This window comes from Pleurodeles waltl, chromosome 7 (assembly GCF_031143425.1).
Source record: "Pleurodeles waltl isolate 20211129_DDA chromosome 7, aPleWal1.hap1.20221129, whole genome shotgun sequence".
NCBI classification, from domain to species: Eukaryota; Metazoa; Chordata; class Amphibia; order Caudata; family Salamandridae; genus Pleurodeles; species Pleurodeles waltl.
The window spans coordinates 5,365,439-5,385,311 of NC_090446.1; the positions used below are offsets into that span (position 1 = coordinate 5,365,439).

Here is a 19,873-nt window from a genome sequence, read left to right on the forward strand (position 1 = left end):
GGTATCCAGTTCCCTTCCCTCCCTGACCAATCAATACCCGGGTATCCAGCTCCCTTCCCTCCCTCACCAATCAGTATCTAGGTATCTAGTTCCCTTCCCTCCCTGACCAATCAATATCCGGGTATCCAGCTCCCTTCCCTCCCTCACCGATCAATACCAGGGTATCCAGCTCCCTTCCCTCCCTCACCAATCAGTATCTAGGTATCCAGCTCCCTTCCCTCCCTCACCAATTAGTAGCTGGGTATCCAGCTCCCTTACCTCCCTCACCAATTAGTAGCTGGGTATCAAGCTGCCTTCCCTCCCTCACCAATCAGTATCTAGGTATCCAGCCCCCTTCCCTCCCTGACCAATCAATACCCGGATATCCAGCTCCCTTCCCTCCCTCACCAATCGTTATCCGGGTATCCAGCTCCCTTCCCACCCTCACCAATCAATACCCAGGTACGTAGCTCCCTTCCCTCCCTGACCAATCAATACCTGGGTATCCAGCTACCTTCCCTCCTTCACCAATCAGTATCTAAGTATCCAGCCCCCTTCCATCCCTGACCAATCAATACCAGGGTATCCAGCTCCTTTCCCTCCCTCACCAATCAATATCCAGGTATCCAGCTCCCTTCCCACCCTGACCAATCAATACCTGGGTATCCAGCTCCCTTCCCTCCCTGACCAATCAATATCCTGGTATCCAGCTCCCTCACCACTCAGTACCTGGATATCCAGCTCCCTTCCCTCCCTGACCAATCAATATCCGGGTATCCAGCTCCCTTCCCTCCCTCACCAATCAATATCCGGGTATCCAGCTGCCTTCCCTCCCTCACCAATCAGTATCTAGGTATTTAGCCCCCTTCCCTCCCTCACCAATCAATACCAGATATCCAGCTCCCTTCCCTCCCTCACCAATCAATATACGGGTATCCAGCTCCCTTCCCTCCCTCACCAATCAATACCCGGGTATCCAGCTGCCTTCCCTCCCTCACCAATCAGTATCTAGGTATCCATCCCCCTTCCTCCCTGACCAATCAATACCCAGGTATCCAGCTCCCCTCCCTCCCTGACCAATCAATATCTGGGTATCCAGCTCCCTTCCCTCCCTGACCAATCAATACCCGGGTAGGCAGCTTCCTTGCCTCCCTGACCAATCAATACCCGGGTATCCAGCTCCCTCACCTCCCTCACCAATCAGTATCTAGGTATCCAGCTCCCTTCCCTCCCTCACCAATCAGTATCTAGGTATCCAGCCCCCTTCCCTCCCTCGCCAATCAATATCCAGGTATCCAGCTCCCTTCCCTCCCTCACCAATCAGCATCTAGCTATCCAGCTCCCTTCCCTCCCCGACCAATACCCGGGTATCCAGCTCCCTTCCCTCCCTCACCAATCAGTATCTAGGTATCCAGCCCCCTTCCCTCCCTGACCAATCAATACCTGGGTATCCAGCTTCCCTCCCTCACCAATCAATATCCGGGTATCCAGCTCCCTTCCCTCCCTCACCAATCAATACCTGGGTAGGTAGCTCCCTTCGCTCCCTGACAAATCAATACCCGGGTATCTAGTTCCCTTCCCACCCTCACCAATCAGTATCTAGGTATCCAGCCCCCTTCCCTCCATGACCAATCAATACCCGGATATCCAGCTCCCTTCCCTCCCTCACAAATCAATACCCGGGTACGCAGCTCCCTTCCCTCCCTGACCAATCAATACCTGGGTATCCAGCTCCCTTCCCTCCGTCACCAATCAGTATCTAGGTATCCAGCCGCCTTCCCTCCCTGACCAATCAATACCAGGGTATCCAGCTCCCTTCCCTCTCTCACCAATCAATATCCAGGTATCCAATTCCCTTCCCTCCCTCACCAATCAATACCCGGGTATCCAGCTCCCGTCCCTTCCTCACCAATCAATACCCAGTATCCAGCTCCCATCCCTCTCTCACCAATCAATACCCAGTATTCAGCTCCCTTCCCTCTCTGCCATTTCCCTGGTCTGTTGCAATACTTCTACTTTTCCCCCTATTAGATACTTGCTTTATTTCCACCAAGGAGCCCATAAGTGGCACGTCGCTAAACTAAGAGGGCACGTTCTAGCACTGAAGTCCTCGGTGCTGAAATCAATCTCTGTATCATTCACTGACTGGGAGAGCTCCTTCGTCTTTATCAAATTCCACAGATTCTGATAGGAGTTGTTGTAGGACTGCACCTGCGCACTCCCCTGTCCCGCTGGCTGGAACTGTTTATATCCTTACATGTTGCAAGTCCGATTCCTTCAGTTCAGTGAATACACCGGGTACCCTGTGGCACCTGTGAGACCAAGGGGAATGTGGCTTGGAGTTCCAGACAGCTTGTCCTCCATCACTGCTTCCGTCTTGGAGAGAACTGTTTCTTAGAACGAAGCTGCTGTGTATCATCCCCACAGCCTGCGGTTTATATCACCGCTACCTCCACCACCAATCCTCCAATGAGGGTCTGGGTAACCTCACTCATCATCATGAGTCTGAGGGGTGTGTTGCTCCATCAGCCTAGTGGAAAAGCCGTAATGGGCCCAGCGGGGGTAGCCAGTATGGCGGCAACCTCCCCGTCGGGGGTTCAGCGGACAGCTCATCCCATCCGCAAACTCATAATCAGGCCCTAAGTCTGTATGAGGTGCAGAGTAGCTTCTAGCCTATTCACACTATAAGCTCCAGGTCCTTTGATGTAAGTATTAGCAGGCTAGATCACCACAACTCTCTCTTTGTGGGATTTCTACTTAGACCGCAGTTAGTACAGAATGAGCCTGAACGCCTTCCTGTGCAAAAAACACTCTATCAAAGCTGTATGTGCCAATTGTACATAAATCAGATTTGCTAAAAGTGGCTACAATTTGCTCAATGACTTTTAGCGAAACCAATGTTACTTTGTAAACCAACCTATGTACTAAAGGTCGGTTTTCAAAACACCAAATCGTAATGGGTCGCAATTCAGCCTACCTCATGCATATTAGCGAGGCAGGTCACAAATTGCGACCCACTACAGTGCACTGCCATCAAAAGCATAGTGACCTGTTGTGGGCAGCTGACCACGTTTCTAACTGCATTTAAATAATCAATCTTTTTTTCCAATGCAACCAGTGTTCTTTAACCGCTTCACTGATAGGCCTCCCCAACCCCGTGCTAAGACTTTTTTGGGGCTATTTGAGGTAGTTTGAGCTTAGGCCCCCATAACTTTTTGTCCACATAAGCTATTCACTCCAAATGTGTGTCCTTTTTCCCCCCAACACCGTGGGTATTCTAAAGGTACCCAGGGTTTGTGAATTCCCATGGAAGGGACCAAGATACAAGCCAAAATACAGCTAAATTTGGGGAGGGGGCTGGAAAAATGGGGGAGAAGTGCTGCAGAAGAAAGTGTCTGTTCCCAGCAAATGGCATCAGCGAAGGTTTGCGGTGCTAAAATCACCATCTTATCAGCTTCCAGGAACACGCAGACTTGAATCAGAAAACCACATTTTCCAACAGTTTTGGCATTTCACTGGGACATAGCCCATTTTTTCTATTTTTTGTGCCTTCAACCTCCTTCCACTTTTTGGTGGAAACAGGTGTGAAACCAATGGTGGATCGCAGAAAGTTATACATTTCTGAAAAGTAGACAAAATTGTGAATTCCACAATGGGTCGTTTGTGCAGATCCTTCAAGGTTTTCCTATTAAAAGAAACACTTGAAAAAAAAATATATATTAAAATTGAATTGGAAAAAAAACAGCCATTTATATAAGCTTTCATCTGTAACTTTTTCTAACTATGGGAGATTTTCAAAAGCAATACACTTACGTCCGCTGGACCCCTCTGGTTTTGAGGATATATAGGGCTTGTAGGTGTCTGGAGCCAATAACTGAGCTGCACCTTGCAATGGTTTTTCATTGTGTACAGGGTATACAGCAATTCATTTGCTAAAATAAAAGAGGCATCAAAGAAACCTATGTATTTCCAAAATGGGCACAAGATACAGGGTTTAGAAGCAGTGGTTATTTCCACATCCCTGAATTTGTGGTTGCTTGTGAGAAAAGGCCTCTTTTGTCAAGGTTAGCCCCCCAATTTTTGACTGGTATTTGATGTGGTCTCAAAGTTGTTAGTGTCCAGGGCCCCTCCTAACCAGGTTCCCTGGGTCAGATCTCTTTCCCAAAACTGTTGTGAAGCACTGGCACAATTGGCAACACCTTTTGCTCCCACCATAAGTCCCTAGTAAATGGTACTTAGGTACCCAGGGCATAGGGGACTAGGGGTAGGCCCATGCAGGCAGCAGCACAGATTGTGCCACCCTCTAGGGCCATGCATCCATAATGGAGCTGGCGGCAATGTGGTGGTGCGGCGGTGCAGCAGCACCCGTCGTGCTTTTCACTGTCTGCCAGGCAGACAGTGAAAATCGCGACGGGCTGTGCCTGGGGGCCCCGGCACTGCCCATGCCAAGTGCATGGGCAGTGCAGGGGCCCCACGACTCCCCTTACCACCAGCCTTTCCATGGCGGTGTCTACCGCCATGGACAGGTTCGCAGGAAGGGGAGTCAGAATCCCCAGGGCAGCGCTGCCCCTGCGGATTCTGACCGCCGGGACAACCATGGCGGTAAACCGCTGGTCCCGGCGGTGTGCCACGGTCAAAATATGGCGATTTGTACCGCCAGTCTGCTGGCGGTACGATTGCCACTTCAACCCTGGCGGTCATTGACCGCCAGGGTTGTAATGAGGCCCTGAGTGTCCTGATGCAATCTTACAAAGCAAATTCGATATGGCACACAGACTATGTGCCCTGTCCACTATAGACTGCATGCAATATAGTTTTCACCCCTCTGGCAGACCTTTCAGCCCTAAGACATGGTCCACTATTCTGTATATGTGGGCATAGATGCATGAGCAATATGCTCCTAGTGTGTCCTTGCCAAACCGGGACATAATAAGTGAACAGAGCAGTCATTTTACACGCATGTGCTGGACATTGGTCGAGTTTCACAGCTACAAAATGGCTACTCTGAATCCTGGGTTGTTTGGTATCAAAAAACTCAGAATGATAAATCCAAACTAGTACCAGTATTGGACTTATTCCAAAATGTACCCAGGGGCACCTTCGAGATGCTCCCTGCAAAATCTAACTATCCTTGCATGGTTGCTGACCGGTCACAACCAGCCTGCCACCACCAGACAATTCTAGAACCCTGGGTGAGAGCTCCTGGTCTCTGTGTCCCAGAACAAAGCCCTTCCTGGGTGGAGGTGTCACACCTGGCTCCTCATGAATGTGCACTGCCCTGCTAGAGAGCTTCAAAGGGCTTAACGCCTTTGAAACCCGACCACCAAGACTGCTGCTAGCAGATGGCCAATCCTGCTGCAAACCCCCACTTTTGGCAGGAGCAATGGCCGGAAAATACACAAAGGACAGGAGGAGTGGTCAGTCCCATCTTGCACCACCCCTACGGTGTTGCATGCGAGGCAACCCCCTCCCCATTTCATTTCCCTCCATCTTGCAAGGAAGGTTAATAGCCAATCAGGTTGACGGAAGTGACCTCTGCCCACAGGAAGTGGTCACTTAGTGAGTGTAGCCACCTTAAAGTAGATGACCCATTGGTTACTAATAGATACTCCCCTAAAATGCCCACTAAATACAGTATTTAGTGGACACCCCTAGACCACAGATTCAGATTCCAATGACAAAAGAAGAACAGCAACAAAGAAGACCCAAGGCTCAAGAACTGAAGTCCTGCTGCACCAAGAGGGTGGCGCCAAACAATGCCTGCTGCACAGAGGACTCTACAATTGCTGCTGAGGGTTGGCCAAAGATCTCCCTTCGGAGTGAAGGCATCACTCCCCTGTAACAAAGACCATGAAGTACAGTTCACTAAATGGATGCTGACCAAAAGGACAACGCCTACCAAGAAACAGACCCAGGTACTGCTCATGCCATGTCGGACACCCAGAAGTACAGTCCACTCTGGACTGAAAAAGGACCAGGAGGAAGCCCCAGTCGAAAACACCAGGACCTCCAACCAGAGTGCCCTGCTGACCTGCAAGCGACCCTCAAAGTGACCTACCTCTAGCTTCCCAGGGCACCGTCATAGGGTCGCTGTGACGATTCCTGCTGTGGACCATGCCCCAGGATGAACAAGTGACACCATCCCGTGCCCAAAGGTGGAGCGACCCGAGGAGGACGGAATCTGTTGCTGGAATGACATGGGAGCACAGCAGAAGACACAAGAGTTCGAAAAGAAAGAGAAAGAAGATGCAGAACCAGTGGAGGTCGGGTGCCGTCGGAAAGAAGACGCGGGACCCGTGGAGGTCGGGAGCCGTCAGAAAGAAGACGCGGGACCCGTGGAGGTCAGGAGCCGTCGGAAAGAAGATGCGGGATCCATGGACGTCGCAAGCAGTGAGAATGAAGCCGTGGGACCCGAGGGTGTAGGGAACTGGGAGAGAGAAGCCGCTGGACCCGAGTGACGGACCTAGGAGGAGCAACGGACCTGAGAGCAGACAGAGTATACCCAAGGGCCACCCATGCCAGCCACATCCCAGTTGGGACATGCCGTCACAAGGTACAGTATTTAAGATGGACAGGGCTGCAAAAGGAGGTGGGGGGTACGGGAGTGTGAGCAAGGTTTGGGGTGGGATTGACAGGCACGAGGAAACTGTCAGGCACTGGAAATCACTTCTATGCACTGTATGAGCACTTGCTGACAACCCCCTTCACCTGCCCTCAAGAGCACTTTCCCCAATCCACCCCAATACCCAAACCAATCTAATGCACTTACCTGACTTTGGATCCTCTTGATATTACTCAGAGGTTGACTGGCTGGGCGAAGCGAGAGACGGGAAGAGCCTTCCCACCTACAAGAAACAGAACAAGGAAGATCATTAGAGGTGTTGAGAAGAGAACTCAGTTAAAGCCTATATAAAGAGGAGTCCGAGAGGCAATAGAGGACCAATATATGTAAAAGTGCCAATAAAGTAACGGCTTTAACTGCAATAAGCCTAATTCCTAGTTTTTCCAGGACGTTATCCATGACAGGCACCTTTGCGCACAGCTTCTGGCTCACTGATTCACTCTGCTCCTGGCCGCCCTGTGCTCTGCACCGAAGATCCACTTGTGGTGTAAGGGTCCCCCACCCCTTGCGACCGCGACACTCCAAGGGGACCCACTGGACTCACCTTGAAGTCCACCTATGCAGTGCTTTTCCAAATGGTCCCCCGCAGTGGCCTTACACCACCTCCAATGACTTTCTGCCGCTACTCTCTTCGAAACCGGGAGCTGCCCGAACTTCTCCAGCTGGCCCACAGGGCACACCGACGACCTCGACCATTCTGCAAAAGGAGACATTGGTACATGCACTGCCTGATTTTGTATGCATTTTAAAATTATTTCTCCATTGATTCCTATGGTGCGTAACGACACACTGAACGGAGACATTTTCTAAACTTTATAAATTCATAACTTAAAAAGTACTTACCTGATTTTCATGATCTTGAAGTATTTTTTTAATTGGTCTTGAGTTATTCTTTTGAGCATGTGTCTTGCTGTATTGATACTGAGTACAACAAATGCTTTGCACTTCTCCAAGATCAGCCTAACTGCTAGGCCAAGTTACTATAAAAAGTAGAGCATTAGGTGGTCTATTTTTTTTTACCTCTGTGAACCAATGTGTGGTTGCCCGGCCCCTTTACACAGTGCCTGGTTTTGCACACTACATAGAGGGCCAGCCTCCTACAAAGCCCATACTACATGTGAATCAGAGCGCATTTCTCAAAATGACTACTTTCTTACATAGGTGGTCATTACAACCTCAGCGGTCTTTTTGCAAGGCCGCCGAGGGACCGCCGTGCTGAAGACCGCCAGTGCAGGCGGTTTTCCGCTCTGCGAATTATGACTGCTGGCAGCCCTCCGTCCTTTTCCGGACAGAGAGCCGCCAGCAGCCATACTGGCGGTCGGCAGAGAAGTGGAGGTTGCGCCACCTCCACCGCCCCATCGACAGAACACCGCCCACCGAATCGTGTTCCGTGATTCGGTGTGGCAGTGTTCTGTTGATGGGGTGCTGGCAGCGGAGCAGCCCCCATGGATCCCGTCCCCTCCCGGAGGATCAACAGACCAGGTAAGTTGATCGTCCGTTAGGGGAGGGGGGTGGGGGGTGTTGTGTGTTGTGTGCGTGAATGGAGGTGTGCGTGTGAATATGTAGAGGGGGTGTGTGACGGCGTGTATGCATGCGGGGGGTGTGGTGTTTGGAAATGTGTGCATGTCTGTCTGTCTGTATGTGGGTGTGCGTGTATGAGGCTGTTGGCATGTTTGGTGATATATCTGCAGGTATGTGTGTTGGTGTATGCATGCGTGTACGGTGTGTGTCTGGGTTGCGATGTTGGGGGTAGGGGTGGGAAGGGAGGTCCTGCCACCTTTGGAGGGTGGCAGGGGGCTGGGGGGAGGAAGCGGGGTGGGGGAGACCCCTATCAGTGCCAGGGTAGGAATTCCCTGGCACTGATAGTGCTTACTGCCATGGATTGCATGGCGGTTCCCAACCCCATGAAATCCATGGCGGTCAGCTGGGTTGTGATACCGCCGGCGGTCTTGTGACGGCCAACAGGCTGGAGACCCAAGTCTCCAGGCCAGCGGTCGGATCGGAGAAGTGACGGATGACCATGGCGGTAACCGCCATGGTCATAATTCCAATTTTGTTCCCGCCAGCCTGTTGGCGGTAAGACCGCCACTTCTCCACCAACCGCCAGGGTCGTAATGAGGGCCATAATGTCTTACATTGGAAAGGCACAAATGCAGAGAAAGACAATTGGTAATAACACTTGTTCTGCTAATTCTTGTTGCCCCAAGTCTCCCGATAAAAATGGTACCACACTTGTGTGGGTAGGCCTAGTGCCTGCAACAGGAAACGGCTCAGAATGTAACGTGGACACATCACATTTTTCCACTGAAAACTGACTGTTTTTTTGCAATGTGCCTAGCTGTGGATTTTGGGCCCTAGCTAAGCTGGCATCTGGGGAAACATACATTCATGAAAACTAGACACATAGGGGAATCCAGGATGGGGGTTACTTGTGTGACTCTCACCCCATCTTTTTACCCAGAATCCCTTGTAAACCTCAAAATGTGTCTAAAAAAAACACATTTTCCTCACCTCACATTTCTGTGATGGAAAGTTCTGGAATCTGACTTGAGCCGCAAACGTCATTCAACCCAGCATTCCTCCAAGTCTCCTGATAAAAATGCCCCACATGTGCCAATAAAAACGCTGCCCCACTTGTGTGGCTGGGCCTAATGCAGAAATAAGTACAGATAAAACCAAGTACAATGGAAGCCCATGCGTAGAACTCCTATTGACCACGGCTGGATTTGTTCCTGTCGCTAGCACTAGGCTGAGCCACACAAGTGGGGAAGTTTTTTAACCAGTACAGATGGAGCAATGCTAGGTAGTAGGAATTTTGTGGATTCCTGCAGAATCCTGAAGTTTCCATCATAGAAATCCATGGAAAATACATGACTTCAGGAAAAGTTGGCAGTTTTCTGATCTGTTTTTGTTGGTTTATTGTCTCTGCGCACTTTACCACTGCTGATCAGTGCTAAAGTGCAAGTGCTCCCTAAGTAAATTGTACTGGTGATTGGTTTATCCATGATTGGCATATTTGATTTACTGGTTTGTCCCTAGTAAAGTGCACCAGAGGTGCCAGGGCCTGTAAATCAAATGCTACTAGTGGGCGTGCAGCAATTATTGTGCCACCCACATGAGTAGCCCTGTAAACATGTCTCACACATGCCACTGTAGTGTCTGTGTGTGCAGTTTTAAACTGCCAGTTCGACCTGAAAACCTTCCCTTTTTCTACATGTAAGGCACCCCTAAGGTAGGCCCTACATAGCCCAATGGGCAGGGTGCAGTGTATTTAGAAGGCAGGACATGTACTGGTGTGCTTTACACGTCCTGATAGTGAAATACTGCCAAGTTAGTTTTACGCTATTGCACGGCCTATCTCTCTCATAGGTTAACATGGGGACTGCCTTTAAATATATCTTTAAGTGCAGTTTCCCTCTGAGAAAAGATAGAAATATGGAGTTTGGAGTCTCTGAACTCACAATTTAAAAAAACACCTTTTGGTAAAGTTGGTTTTTAAACTGTGTTTGAAAATGCTACTTTTAGAAAGTGGGTATTTTTTTGCTCAAATCATTTTGTGCCTCTGCCTGCTTGTGTATTCCACGTCTGGGTCAGACTGACAGTTGGGCTGTTGTGAATTCCCTCTAGACAGTGACACAAGGGGAGCTGGGGTGTAGCCTGCATATCCTGATGGGCCATCTGGGCTAGGGTAGAGGGAGGAGTGGTCACTTACACCTGAAAGGACTGTGCCTGCCTTCACACAGTGCAGTCTCCGACACCCAGGTGTGTGTCTGAGGCCTGATCTTGGCAAGGCATGATCTTGTCAACAGCAGAGACTTTCCTTTGAATTAGGCCTACTTCAAAGGCAAAAAGGGGTATAAGTAGTGGACCCAAAACCCCAGACTTTTAGAATCTTTCTGGATCAAGGAGAACCTCTGCCAAAGAGAAGAGCTGAAGAGCTGGAGGAGAAGTATTGCCCCTTTGCTGTGTGTGTTTTTCTGGGTTGGCCTGCGGTTTCTGCTTCTGCCTTAAAAGAGGACAAAGGGTCAAATTTGCTGTGTATTCTGCTTGAGAGAGTTCTCCAAGGGGTTGGAGTAGAGCTTGCCTCCTGTTGGAAGTCTCAGAGATACCAAAGACTTCAGTTTCATCTGCCTGCAGCACTGGGAACTGTGTGTTCTGTGCTGTTCAAAAAGAAAATCCACTGTGACCTGCCGATGCCGCACAGGGCCAAACTGCCCTGCATTCACATCGCAACGTGGTCTTACCGACGCCCCCACCAACCTGCTGCTTGCACTGTGACCTGTGGGCACTGCACTCTGCCATTGCTTTTCTCACACCGCAGCCTGGTCATGCCCGACGCCGCTACTCCTGCTGACACCGGCGCCACTGCCTGCACCGTGGCTTGTGGACACCGTTCATGAGCTATACAAAGCACCGTCCCACCCCGCACCGCAACCCCGGTCCACCGACGCCAGTGCCATCGACTCCAGTGTCGTCACCAGGTGTCCCTATCTGGACCGTGACCCATGGACGCCGAACGGAGCCCATCCCGCACCGCACCACAACTTGGGCCTACCGACGACCACGCTTCAGCAACAATGACGCCGCTGCCTGCACCGTGACCTGCTGACACCGCACCACCCCGCTTCACACCACAGCCCTGGTCTCACCACCGCCGCTGGACGATGTCACCGAGCCGCTGCCTGCACTGTGTCCTGTGGGCACCGCACATCACATTGTCCCGCTTTGCACCGCATCCCCAATGCCTTCCACGCCAGCGCTCCTCGCTTCATTAGCCCGGAGTCCGATCTGCAACACGTGCGACTTCAAGGGCCCGAAGTCCCCGCACCAACCTTCAGAATAGACATTGCGACGCCAGCAAAGCTATTCTCCGGACCTCGTTGGGAGAATCACAATGCCGTGCATTTCCAAGGTACTGTTTGCGGGTCTTCCCGACACCACAGCTGGCCCATGCCGCTGCAGCCAGCCTCAACTGTTGGATTTGTTGTTTTCGAGGCCGTGATAGCGCCAAACTGAGCTATCGACTTCAAGGAACTACATTTTTAAGTAATTCTTGCTAAATTCATATCTTTATTACTGTATGTTGGATTTTTCTCATTTTGGTCTTGTTTTACACAGATACATATTGCCTGTTTTTCTAAAACTGGTGTGGTGTCCTTTTGTAGTGTTTCCATTACTATGTGTTATGTGCAGATGCTTTACACATTGCTTCTGAGAGAAGCCTAACTGCTTGTGCCAAGCTACCAAGGGGGTGAGCAGGGGTTATCTGAGCAGGTATCTCCCTTATCCTGAATACAGTGAGGGTTCCTACTTGGACAGGGTGCAAACCGACTGCCAACTAGAGACCTCATTTCTAACAGGATATAATTAAAAAATAAAAAGATGTAATTAAAAAAAGGAGAAAGAAAAGTTTTACAAACTCTTAAGATTAGCCACTGGTTTGATTCAACTGCCTACTCTTAAAAATTGTTTTGTCAACATTTGCAAAGCAGGAGGGGTCCAATGGGGCAGCAAGATCCCTCTGTACATTTGGCCCTATGGTTTTACTGTAAAACTGTGCATGACTCTGTCCTGCTACCTATATGACATCCTTCTTTTCTCCTTATATGCCTGCCAGATCTCTCTGTTCCAGATTGTCACACCGGGTGAACATCGGAAAATTAAGGAGGTCCTGTACAGCTGGTCAGACCTTTTCTTTGTTAACGGCTTAGGCTTGGTACAGACTCTTTTTCTGGTTGCATAACTGACTAAACCCTGCTGCATAATTTGGGCTTCTGATGTCGACTAATTCCCTTGGCCCCACCCATGTACCACACATATGCCACTGTTAAAATAAATATAAGAAATTACTTTGTGCCACTTGATACATAATTATGTTAAACAGTTTTAAACAGGTTGTGTTTTACAACCTCCCATTTTTATCCCATTTTACAGGAATGTATTATACAATCATAGAATGTAGTAATTGTTACGCAAAGCTCACAGCTCTTCATCAAACTGGAGTTTGTGCTTTAAAACACACACACACACACACACACAGTATGAGTAAACCTTGCTATACTAAGCACAGACTCCTCTGGTAGCTGGAGTTACGCAGAATCAGAATGGCAGGAAAGGGGAGGCTGAAGTGCTGGCTTTCCCTTTACTCAAACTGAGAGAGGACAGGTGCCTTGTGGGCTGGCAGGGGGAAGAATATGAACAGAGGTGGTATTGGATATTGGCTGCATGCCAAGTAGATTTGATTTTCTGTATTTGAGAAGAGGGTGAGGTATTGCCAGGAGTGGACTGTGCGGGTGACATGGCACCAGCTATATGTTTTTGGACTTGGTGAAAAAGAGAAGGGTTTGTCTGTGGGTGGTGTTGTACATGGCAGGACATTAGGTACTTTTAGAGGGGCTGATCGAGAAGATATGATGTACAGCCTGGCTGTCTGTGATTCCTCTAACCCTCTGCTGCTGATCTGCATAGGGAAAAAGGATTTTGGGATAGAGATAAGATAAATTTCGAGACTGATAGCTGTGCATACGGTGGGGTTTCCTTAAAGTAAGTAACAGTTTCTATTTAGTAAAAAGTGAAAATTAGCAGAACACTTACAAAAACCAGAATAAAGGCCTTGATGTCAAGGGGACTTTTGATGTTTTTCTGATAGCTTTGCACCATTCCTGGTATGTTTCCTTATTCATGGTAAGCAAATGTTTCCAGTGTCTACAGTTTGGCTTCAGAGTGTGGTGCATTTTAAGACAATTTTTATTTTATAGTCTCTTCCCGGATACTCACACAGAGTCCTGATCAATGTGACAGATTTTGCAAAAATAAATCAAAACATATTTTAAGAAACAGGACATTTGACACAATGACTGTAAAACCATTTGCAATAAAATGCAGTCATTACATATTTACCCATCAAGAACAAGGCCTGGTGAATTTCCTTAATCACATTCTGGTAAAAATCCTTCTGCCATTGATATAAAGTCTTCCATTCCTCTTCAGAGAAACAGACTGAGACATCCCGGAATTTTACCTGTCCCTAAAACGATAGGTTTTATATCAAAGGTTAACAACTTCATGTAAGAAAATACAGTGTGATGGTGAAACTGCATGGGTGAGGAAAAGGTCTTCCTAGAACTTCCCCATCTGCCTATCTCTCCATCGCAAGGCTGTGATAGCTGCTGAGACACCAGCAGACCTGTCCATTAATAAATGTCTTGAGTACATAAATGTGAGAAATTGGGCCACCCGGACAAGTAAAGTGCAATATAAGAAAGACAAGACACCATGCTAAAGGTTTGTGAAATGTCCATGAATTAAAATACAGACAAATGAAAAGTAAATTGTTTCCAAATTTTACTTCAAGCCAGTCTCAAACTCAAATCCATGTAGCCACTTTCCGGGGTCTATGCTAGAATCTTTGGGGACACTTGTGGTGAGTTTTTGGGGCTATGTGAGGGTCCTTTTAGGTCTGTGGGGCTACGCGAGGGTCTTTGGAAGGTCTGCGGGCTATGAGGGTCTTTGGTAAGTCTGTGGTGCTATATGAGGTTCTTTGGTAGGTCTGTGGGGCTTCTCGAGGGTTCTCTGGTAGGTCTGTGGGGCTTCTCGAGGGTTCTCTGATAGGTCTGTGGGGCTACGCGAAGGTCTTTGGTAGGTCTGTGGGGCTACAGGAGGGTCTTTGGTAGGTGTGTGGGGCTACGCAAGGGTCTTTGTTAGGTCTGTGGGGCTACGCAAGGGTCTTTGTTAGGTCTGTGGGGCTACGCAAGGGTCTTTGTTAGGTCTGTGGGGCTACAGGAGGGTCTTTAGTAGGTCTGCGGGGCTACGCAAGGGTCTTTGTTAGGTCTGTGGGGCTACGCGAGGGTCTTTGGAAGGTCTGCGGGCTATGAGGGTCTTTGGTAAGTCTGTGGTGCTATATGAGGTTCTTTGGTAGGTCTGTGGGGCTTCTCGAGGGTTCTCTGGTAGGTCTGTGGGGCTTCTTGAGGGTTCTCTGGTAGGTCTGTGGGGCTACGCGAGGGTCTTTGGTAGGTCTGTGGGGCTATGTGAGGGTCTTTGAAAGGTCTGCGGGGCAATGAGGGTCTTTGGTAGGTCTTTGGTGCTATATGAGGGTCTTTGGTAGGTCTGTGTGGCTATGTGAGGGTCTGTGGGAGTCCTACGTACCTGGTCTGTGGAGCATGTGTCAGAAGTGGTCTGTCGGGGTATCTGAGGGTCTTTTGGTGTAGAGTGTGATGTGATCAGTGGGGGGGGGCACTGCCAGTTGTGTATGTGGGGGGGGGGGGCAGGCTATGGAAGTCTCTTTGGGGGGGGTCTGTGATGAGTCCATGTTGGGGATACTCTGGGGGGGGCTTGGTGACTATGTTTGGGGTTTCAGAGGGGGACATGTAGGGGGTCTGTGGGGAGAGTGGCAGGGCCTGCAGGGGGGTGAGGGGGCCAGAAGGGCTCGGGGGGGGGGGCACAGTGGCTCGGGCGGGAGAAGGCTTTGGACGTTGGGACAAGGACCGAATGGCTCTGGGGGAGACAAGGCCTTGGAGCTCGTTGGGGGGGGGCAATGCAGAAGGGAAGGGCTGGGGGGGGGCAAAAGTAGGGGGGGGGGAGGCAAGGGTAGGGGGTTGGGGCAATGCCAGAATGACTCGTGGGGGGGGGGCTCCGCCCTGAAGGACGGGCCGCGCCTGCTGGAACCTTGTCCTGGGGGGTCACCTCTTCTGAAGGCCGCTCCGACATGTCTCTTGTCCGCCCTCTCGGGGGTTCCAGGTAACGGAGCCGCGGACACCGTGCGCGGGCGAAGCGCCTCCGAGGATGGGACACCGATCACCTGCGCGTGCGCAGACGAAGCGTCCTCCGAGGACGAGACACTACTCACCCGCGCAGATGGAGCGCCTCCGAGGACAAGACACCGATCACCTGCGCGCGCGCAGACGAAGCGCCTCCGAGGACGAGGCACTACTCACCCGCGCAGATGGAGCGCCTCCGAGCACGAGACACAGATCACTTGCGTAATCTCAGAAGGAGCGTCCTCTGAGGACGAGACACTAATCACCTGCGCAGCCGGAGACGGAGCATCAGCATGCTCTGTAGTGATACTAATCACCTGAGCAGGCGAGACACTCATCAGCTGCGCAGGCGCAGACGAGTACCTTCAGAAGGCGCGATGCAGCTTCGAGTTTTTATTGCCGTGAATACGAAATTTCCTAGCTATCGTGAAGGAAAGTTTCAATTCTATTAAGGACACGGAGGCGAGGATTATGCAGATCTTTCTTCACTTTTTATTAATTAGCAAGTTCAAAGTTAAACACAAAATGAACAGAAAAACTACAAGTTCCATGAAGCCGCCGCCATGGTAACCAGCATCCAATGAGGACCCTTCAATCACGTCCATATAAATGTTCCCAGGTGCGTCAACCGTCCTCGACTTCACTGCGGAAGGAATCCTGGTAGAATCAATTTGGTTGTAGCCCCGGAACCTACAAAAGATGATGATATTAGGACTATACTGATAAAAAAACGTCACAATGTGTGGTTAAGAAAAGAATGGAAACAATACACTTTCTGAAACTGTAATGCAAAGTACAAGCATAATAGTTATCAATTCCCCTTAATGAAACTAAACATAAGAGCAAATATAAGAGAAATTATTGCAAAGATATATACCACCTCAGTAAGAAGACCAGATCGGGTGGGAACAGACTCGTGAGTAGTATGTGGGTGGGATAATCCTCGCCTCCGTGTCCTTAATAGAATTGAAACTTTCCTTCACGATAGCTAGGAAATTTCGTATTCTATATCAGGACCGGAGGCGAGGATTATGCAGGTTCAAAGCTTACTCACCACCAGAGAGGCTGCCTCATGAATTGGTTTAAAGTAAAAACGTTTAAAAGTAGATTCAGAAGACCAATCAGCCGCATGCATAATGTCTTCTAATCTACCACCCACCTGTACAGCCTTTGAAGCCATGGCTCCACGAGCCGAATGGGCGCCAAACACCTGAATATTAATACCTGCCTCAGACAGAATCCATCTGACCCATCTGGCAATGGAAGGAGAAGAAACCGCCTTAAATGGGTTCTTTAAGGAAATCAATAATTGATTTTCGCCTGCAGGCCTAAGACCCATGGTCACTTCTTCATACACTTTAAGACATCTAACGACACATAGTTTTGGTGAATCAGGGAAAGCTGGATAGGATACTGACCTGGTAAGATTTTTCGTTCTCCGAGAGATAGTAAAAGTGACTCCCTCTGGAGTAAAGATTCGAGATGAAACATCCAGAGCTCTGATATCTGATACCCGTTTACATGAGATGAGGCACAAAAGTATGGCTAATTTGGCGGACAATTCCTTTCTCGACAAAAGGTGAGTATCCTGCCAAGAGGTTAACAGATTAAGAACTGTATTGACATCCCATAGCTCTGTGTATCTGGGTTGTGGAGGCCTAGAGAGTCTAATACCCTTGAGAAGTTTACAAATCCAGGAGTGTTCCCCAATAGGGTGATTGTTCAGAGGGGGGGGGGCCCGCGGAGATGGCTGAACGAAAAGAGTTGATCGTAGAATAAGCTAGACCAGACTCCGCTAATTCTGCGAGGAAATTCATTATATCTGTAACACTGGCCCCCACGGGATCACAGTGTTTGCCCACACACCAACGGGCCCATCTGTTCCATGCAGATCTATATCGCATGCATGTCCCAGGGGCCCATGCCTGTGCAATGAAGTTTTTAGCTTCTTGCGAAAGTCGGTTGTCTTGCCAACGATGCCTGAAATCTTCCAGGCCATGAGGAAAAGATGACCCTGAAGGACCAGGGGGTGATAAAGCCCCGACGGATCCCGGAGGATCGATGGAAAAACCGGGAGACGAAGAGGGCACTCGCAAGAGAGTTCCAGTAGAGTCAGGAACCACGCCTGAGATCTCCACCAGGGGGTTATTAGAATCACTGTCGCCTCCTGACGACGCACCTGAGCTGCGACCCGCGGGATAAGAAGAAAAGGTGGGAAGCATAACCCTGAAGTGTCCCCCAGTGCTGGAGAAACGCATCTACTGCCGCTGCTCCTGGATCCGGGCGCCAGCTGAAGTATAGGGGAAGATGAGCATTCCATCTGGATGCAAAGAGATCTACCGAACAAGGACCCCAACGGGCCATGATCGCCTGAAAAATTGAAAGATGTAGTTGCCAATCGCTGGAGTCCGTGAGAAACCGGGAATTCCAGTCCGCCCGAACATTCTGGGCTCCTGGAAGATATTCCGCTGTTACCGAGACTTGGTGTTGAAGGCAAAAAATGCCAAAAATCCATTGCCAATTCCGCTAAGGCTCTCGATCGTGTCCCCCCTAAGCGATTTATGTATTGTACCGCCGATATATTGTCCATCCGTAGTAGCACTACACATGAGACCCTGTCCCTCGTCAGAGACCTGATCGCAAACGATCCCGCAAGGAGCTCCAGACAATTGATATGCATGGTCAGTTCCTGCGGGGTCCAGCGTCCCCCAAACGAGATGTCCCCGCATCGAGCTCCCCATACCTGGCGACTGGCGTCCGACTCTATTACCAGGTCTGGGGCAGCTCCGAAAATGGCTCTGCCATTCCATGCCTCCATGTGATCCAGCCACCAACGAAGTTCCGTGCTTGCCTCCTGAGACAGGGAGATGAGCTCGGAATACATTACCCCTCGACGAAGGTGAAAGGCCTTCAGGCGTTGTAGAGCCCGGTAATGAAGGGGACCTGGAAAAATGGCCTGAATAGAGAAAGAAAGCAGACCGACCACTCTGGCTAATTGCCGTAGCGAGATCCTGTCGCGACGAAGGACTTTCCTGATTTCCTTTTTTATTTTGGATATCTTGGTCGTCGGAAGACTGAGGGACGCCGACCGAGAATCGATGCGAAAACCGAGGAAGATCAATGACTGGGTCGGAGTGAGCTCCGACATTTTGCTGATTGATGACGAAACCCAGATCCTGGAAAAGAGCAATAGTTGTGTTCAGGTTGAATAGCAGTTGAGACCTGGATTGGTCCATTAAGAGGATGTCGTCCAGGTAAATGATGAGACGTATGCCTTGCGATCTCAGGGTTTCCACGACCGGTTTGAGGAGTTTGGTAAAGCACCACGGTGCTGAGGATAGCCCGAAAGGGAGAGTGGTGAATTCGAAGACCTGATCGTTCCAGAAAAATTGCAGGAACCTGCGATGAGGGGGAAATATATAGGGACTGTGAGGTATGCGTCCTTGAGGTCTAGACGCACCATCCAGTCCCCTTGCAGGAGGAGGTCTCGGAGCATATGAATACCCTCCATTTTGAAATGCCTGTAAATGACCCAATCGTTGAAGGCCCGAAGATTGATAACAGGCCGAAACCCCTTGTCTTTCTTTTCTACCAAGAAGATGTTGCTTACGAAACCTGTGGGGTGAAGGGACGCTAAGGATATGGCACCCTTGTGCAGAAGATCTTGAATTTCCAAGTCTATAAGCCTGGAGTTTTCTGCTGAGAACACTATCGGTGTTGGCAGAGAATCCTGACACGGGGAACCCCAGAATTTTATCTGGAACCCTGATACTGTCTGTAGAATCCATGCATCTGATGTAATGCGCCTCCAATTGTTCTTGAAAAAACGCAATCTCCCTCCGAAATCTCGAGGGGATCTTCAGTGTACTTGGCAAAAGTTACACATTTTTGGGTCTATTTCTGGAGTAAAAGCAACCTTATCGGAAAGAAAAGGGCGTGGGCATTCCGCCCGTAAACGGGGACGCACTTCCTTGTCCAAAGGTTGCCTAATCTTGCTGGCCACATAGTCGGCCACCCTGTGGTCAAGACGCCACTCTGATGAACGCGGATGATAGATACCCTCCGGTTCAAACATGTCCGAGTCCGAATCCCCCAGCCCCAAAGGATCTGGTAGCGAAGCGCCAGGACGCCAAGGACGGCCTGAGTCATCGTCTCCAGAGGACCCGTCGTCTGAACCTTCCAAGATGCCTCTAGGTGACCCGCTATCAGGGTTCCATAGGTGGTGACTGAAATCACCCATTGCTCCGGGCAAACGGCCCTCCCGGGAGGGTAAACGCTTATGCGCGCGCGCACTCTTGGAGTGAGATAGAAATTCACTATCCTCCAGGTGCCCCGCGTCGCGCTTGCGCTGTTTCTTGGGAGCCGGAAGGGTAGAGGTAGTACCCTCCACTCCCGTCATACCAAACATGCCCGTCCCCTTGGAGACTTGTTCCGTCAGTTTAGCGACGGTGTCCCTAAGGGGGGCCAACGCGTGTGAAATTGCCTGTGAAAACAAAGCGTCCATCCCAGGGGGAAG

At 49.9% G+C, this 19,873-nt stretch overlaps 1 protein-coding gene across 1 annotated transcript in view; it reads right to left on the reverse strand.

Annotated features, from left to right (window-relative positions):
* The window catches only part of LOC138303495 (zinc finger protein 398-like), a 41,400-nt gene extending 25,981 nt beyond the window's left edge, over nucleotides 1–15,419 (reverse strand). The window contains exons 1-2 of the mRNA XM_069242674.1: nucleotides 15,284–15,419; nucleotides 13,502–13,628 (exon numbers count right to left, since the gene is read on the reverse strand). Of these exons, the coding sequence (XP_069098775.1) occupies nucleotides 13,502–13,628; nucleotides 15,284–15,307 (151 nt within the window). The 5' untranslated portion in view covers nucleotides 15,308–15,419. The remainder of the gene's footprint in view (nucleotides 1–13,501; nucleotides 13,629–15,283) is intronic.
* Between the last annotated feature and the right edge of the window lie 4,454 nt (nucleotides 15,420–19,873).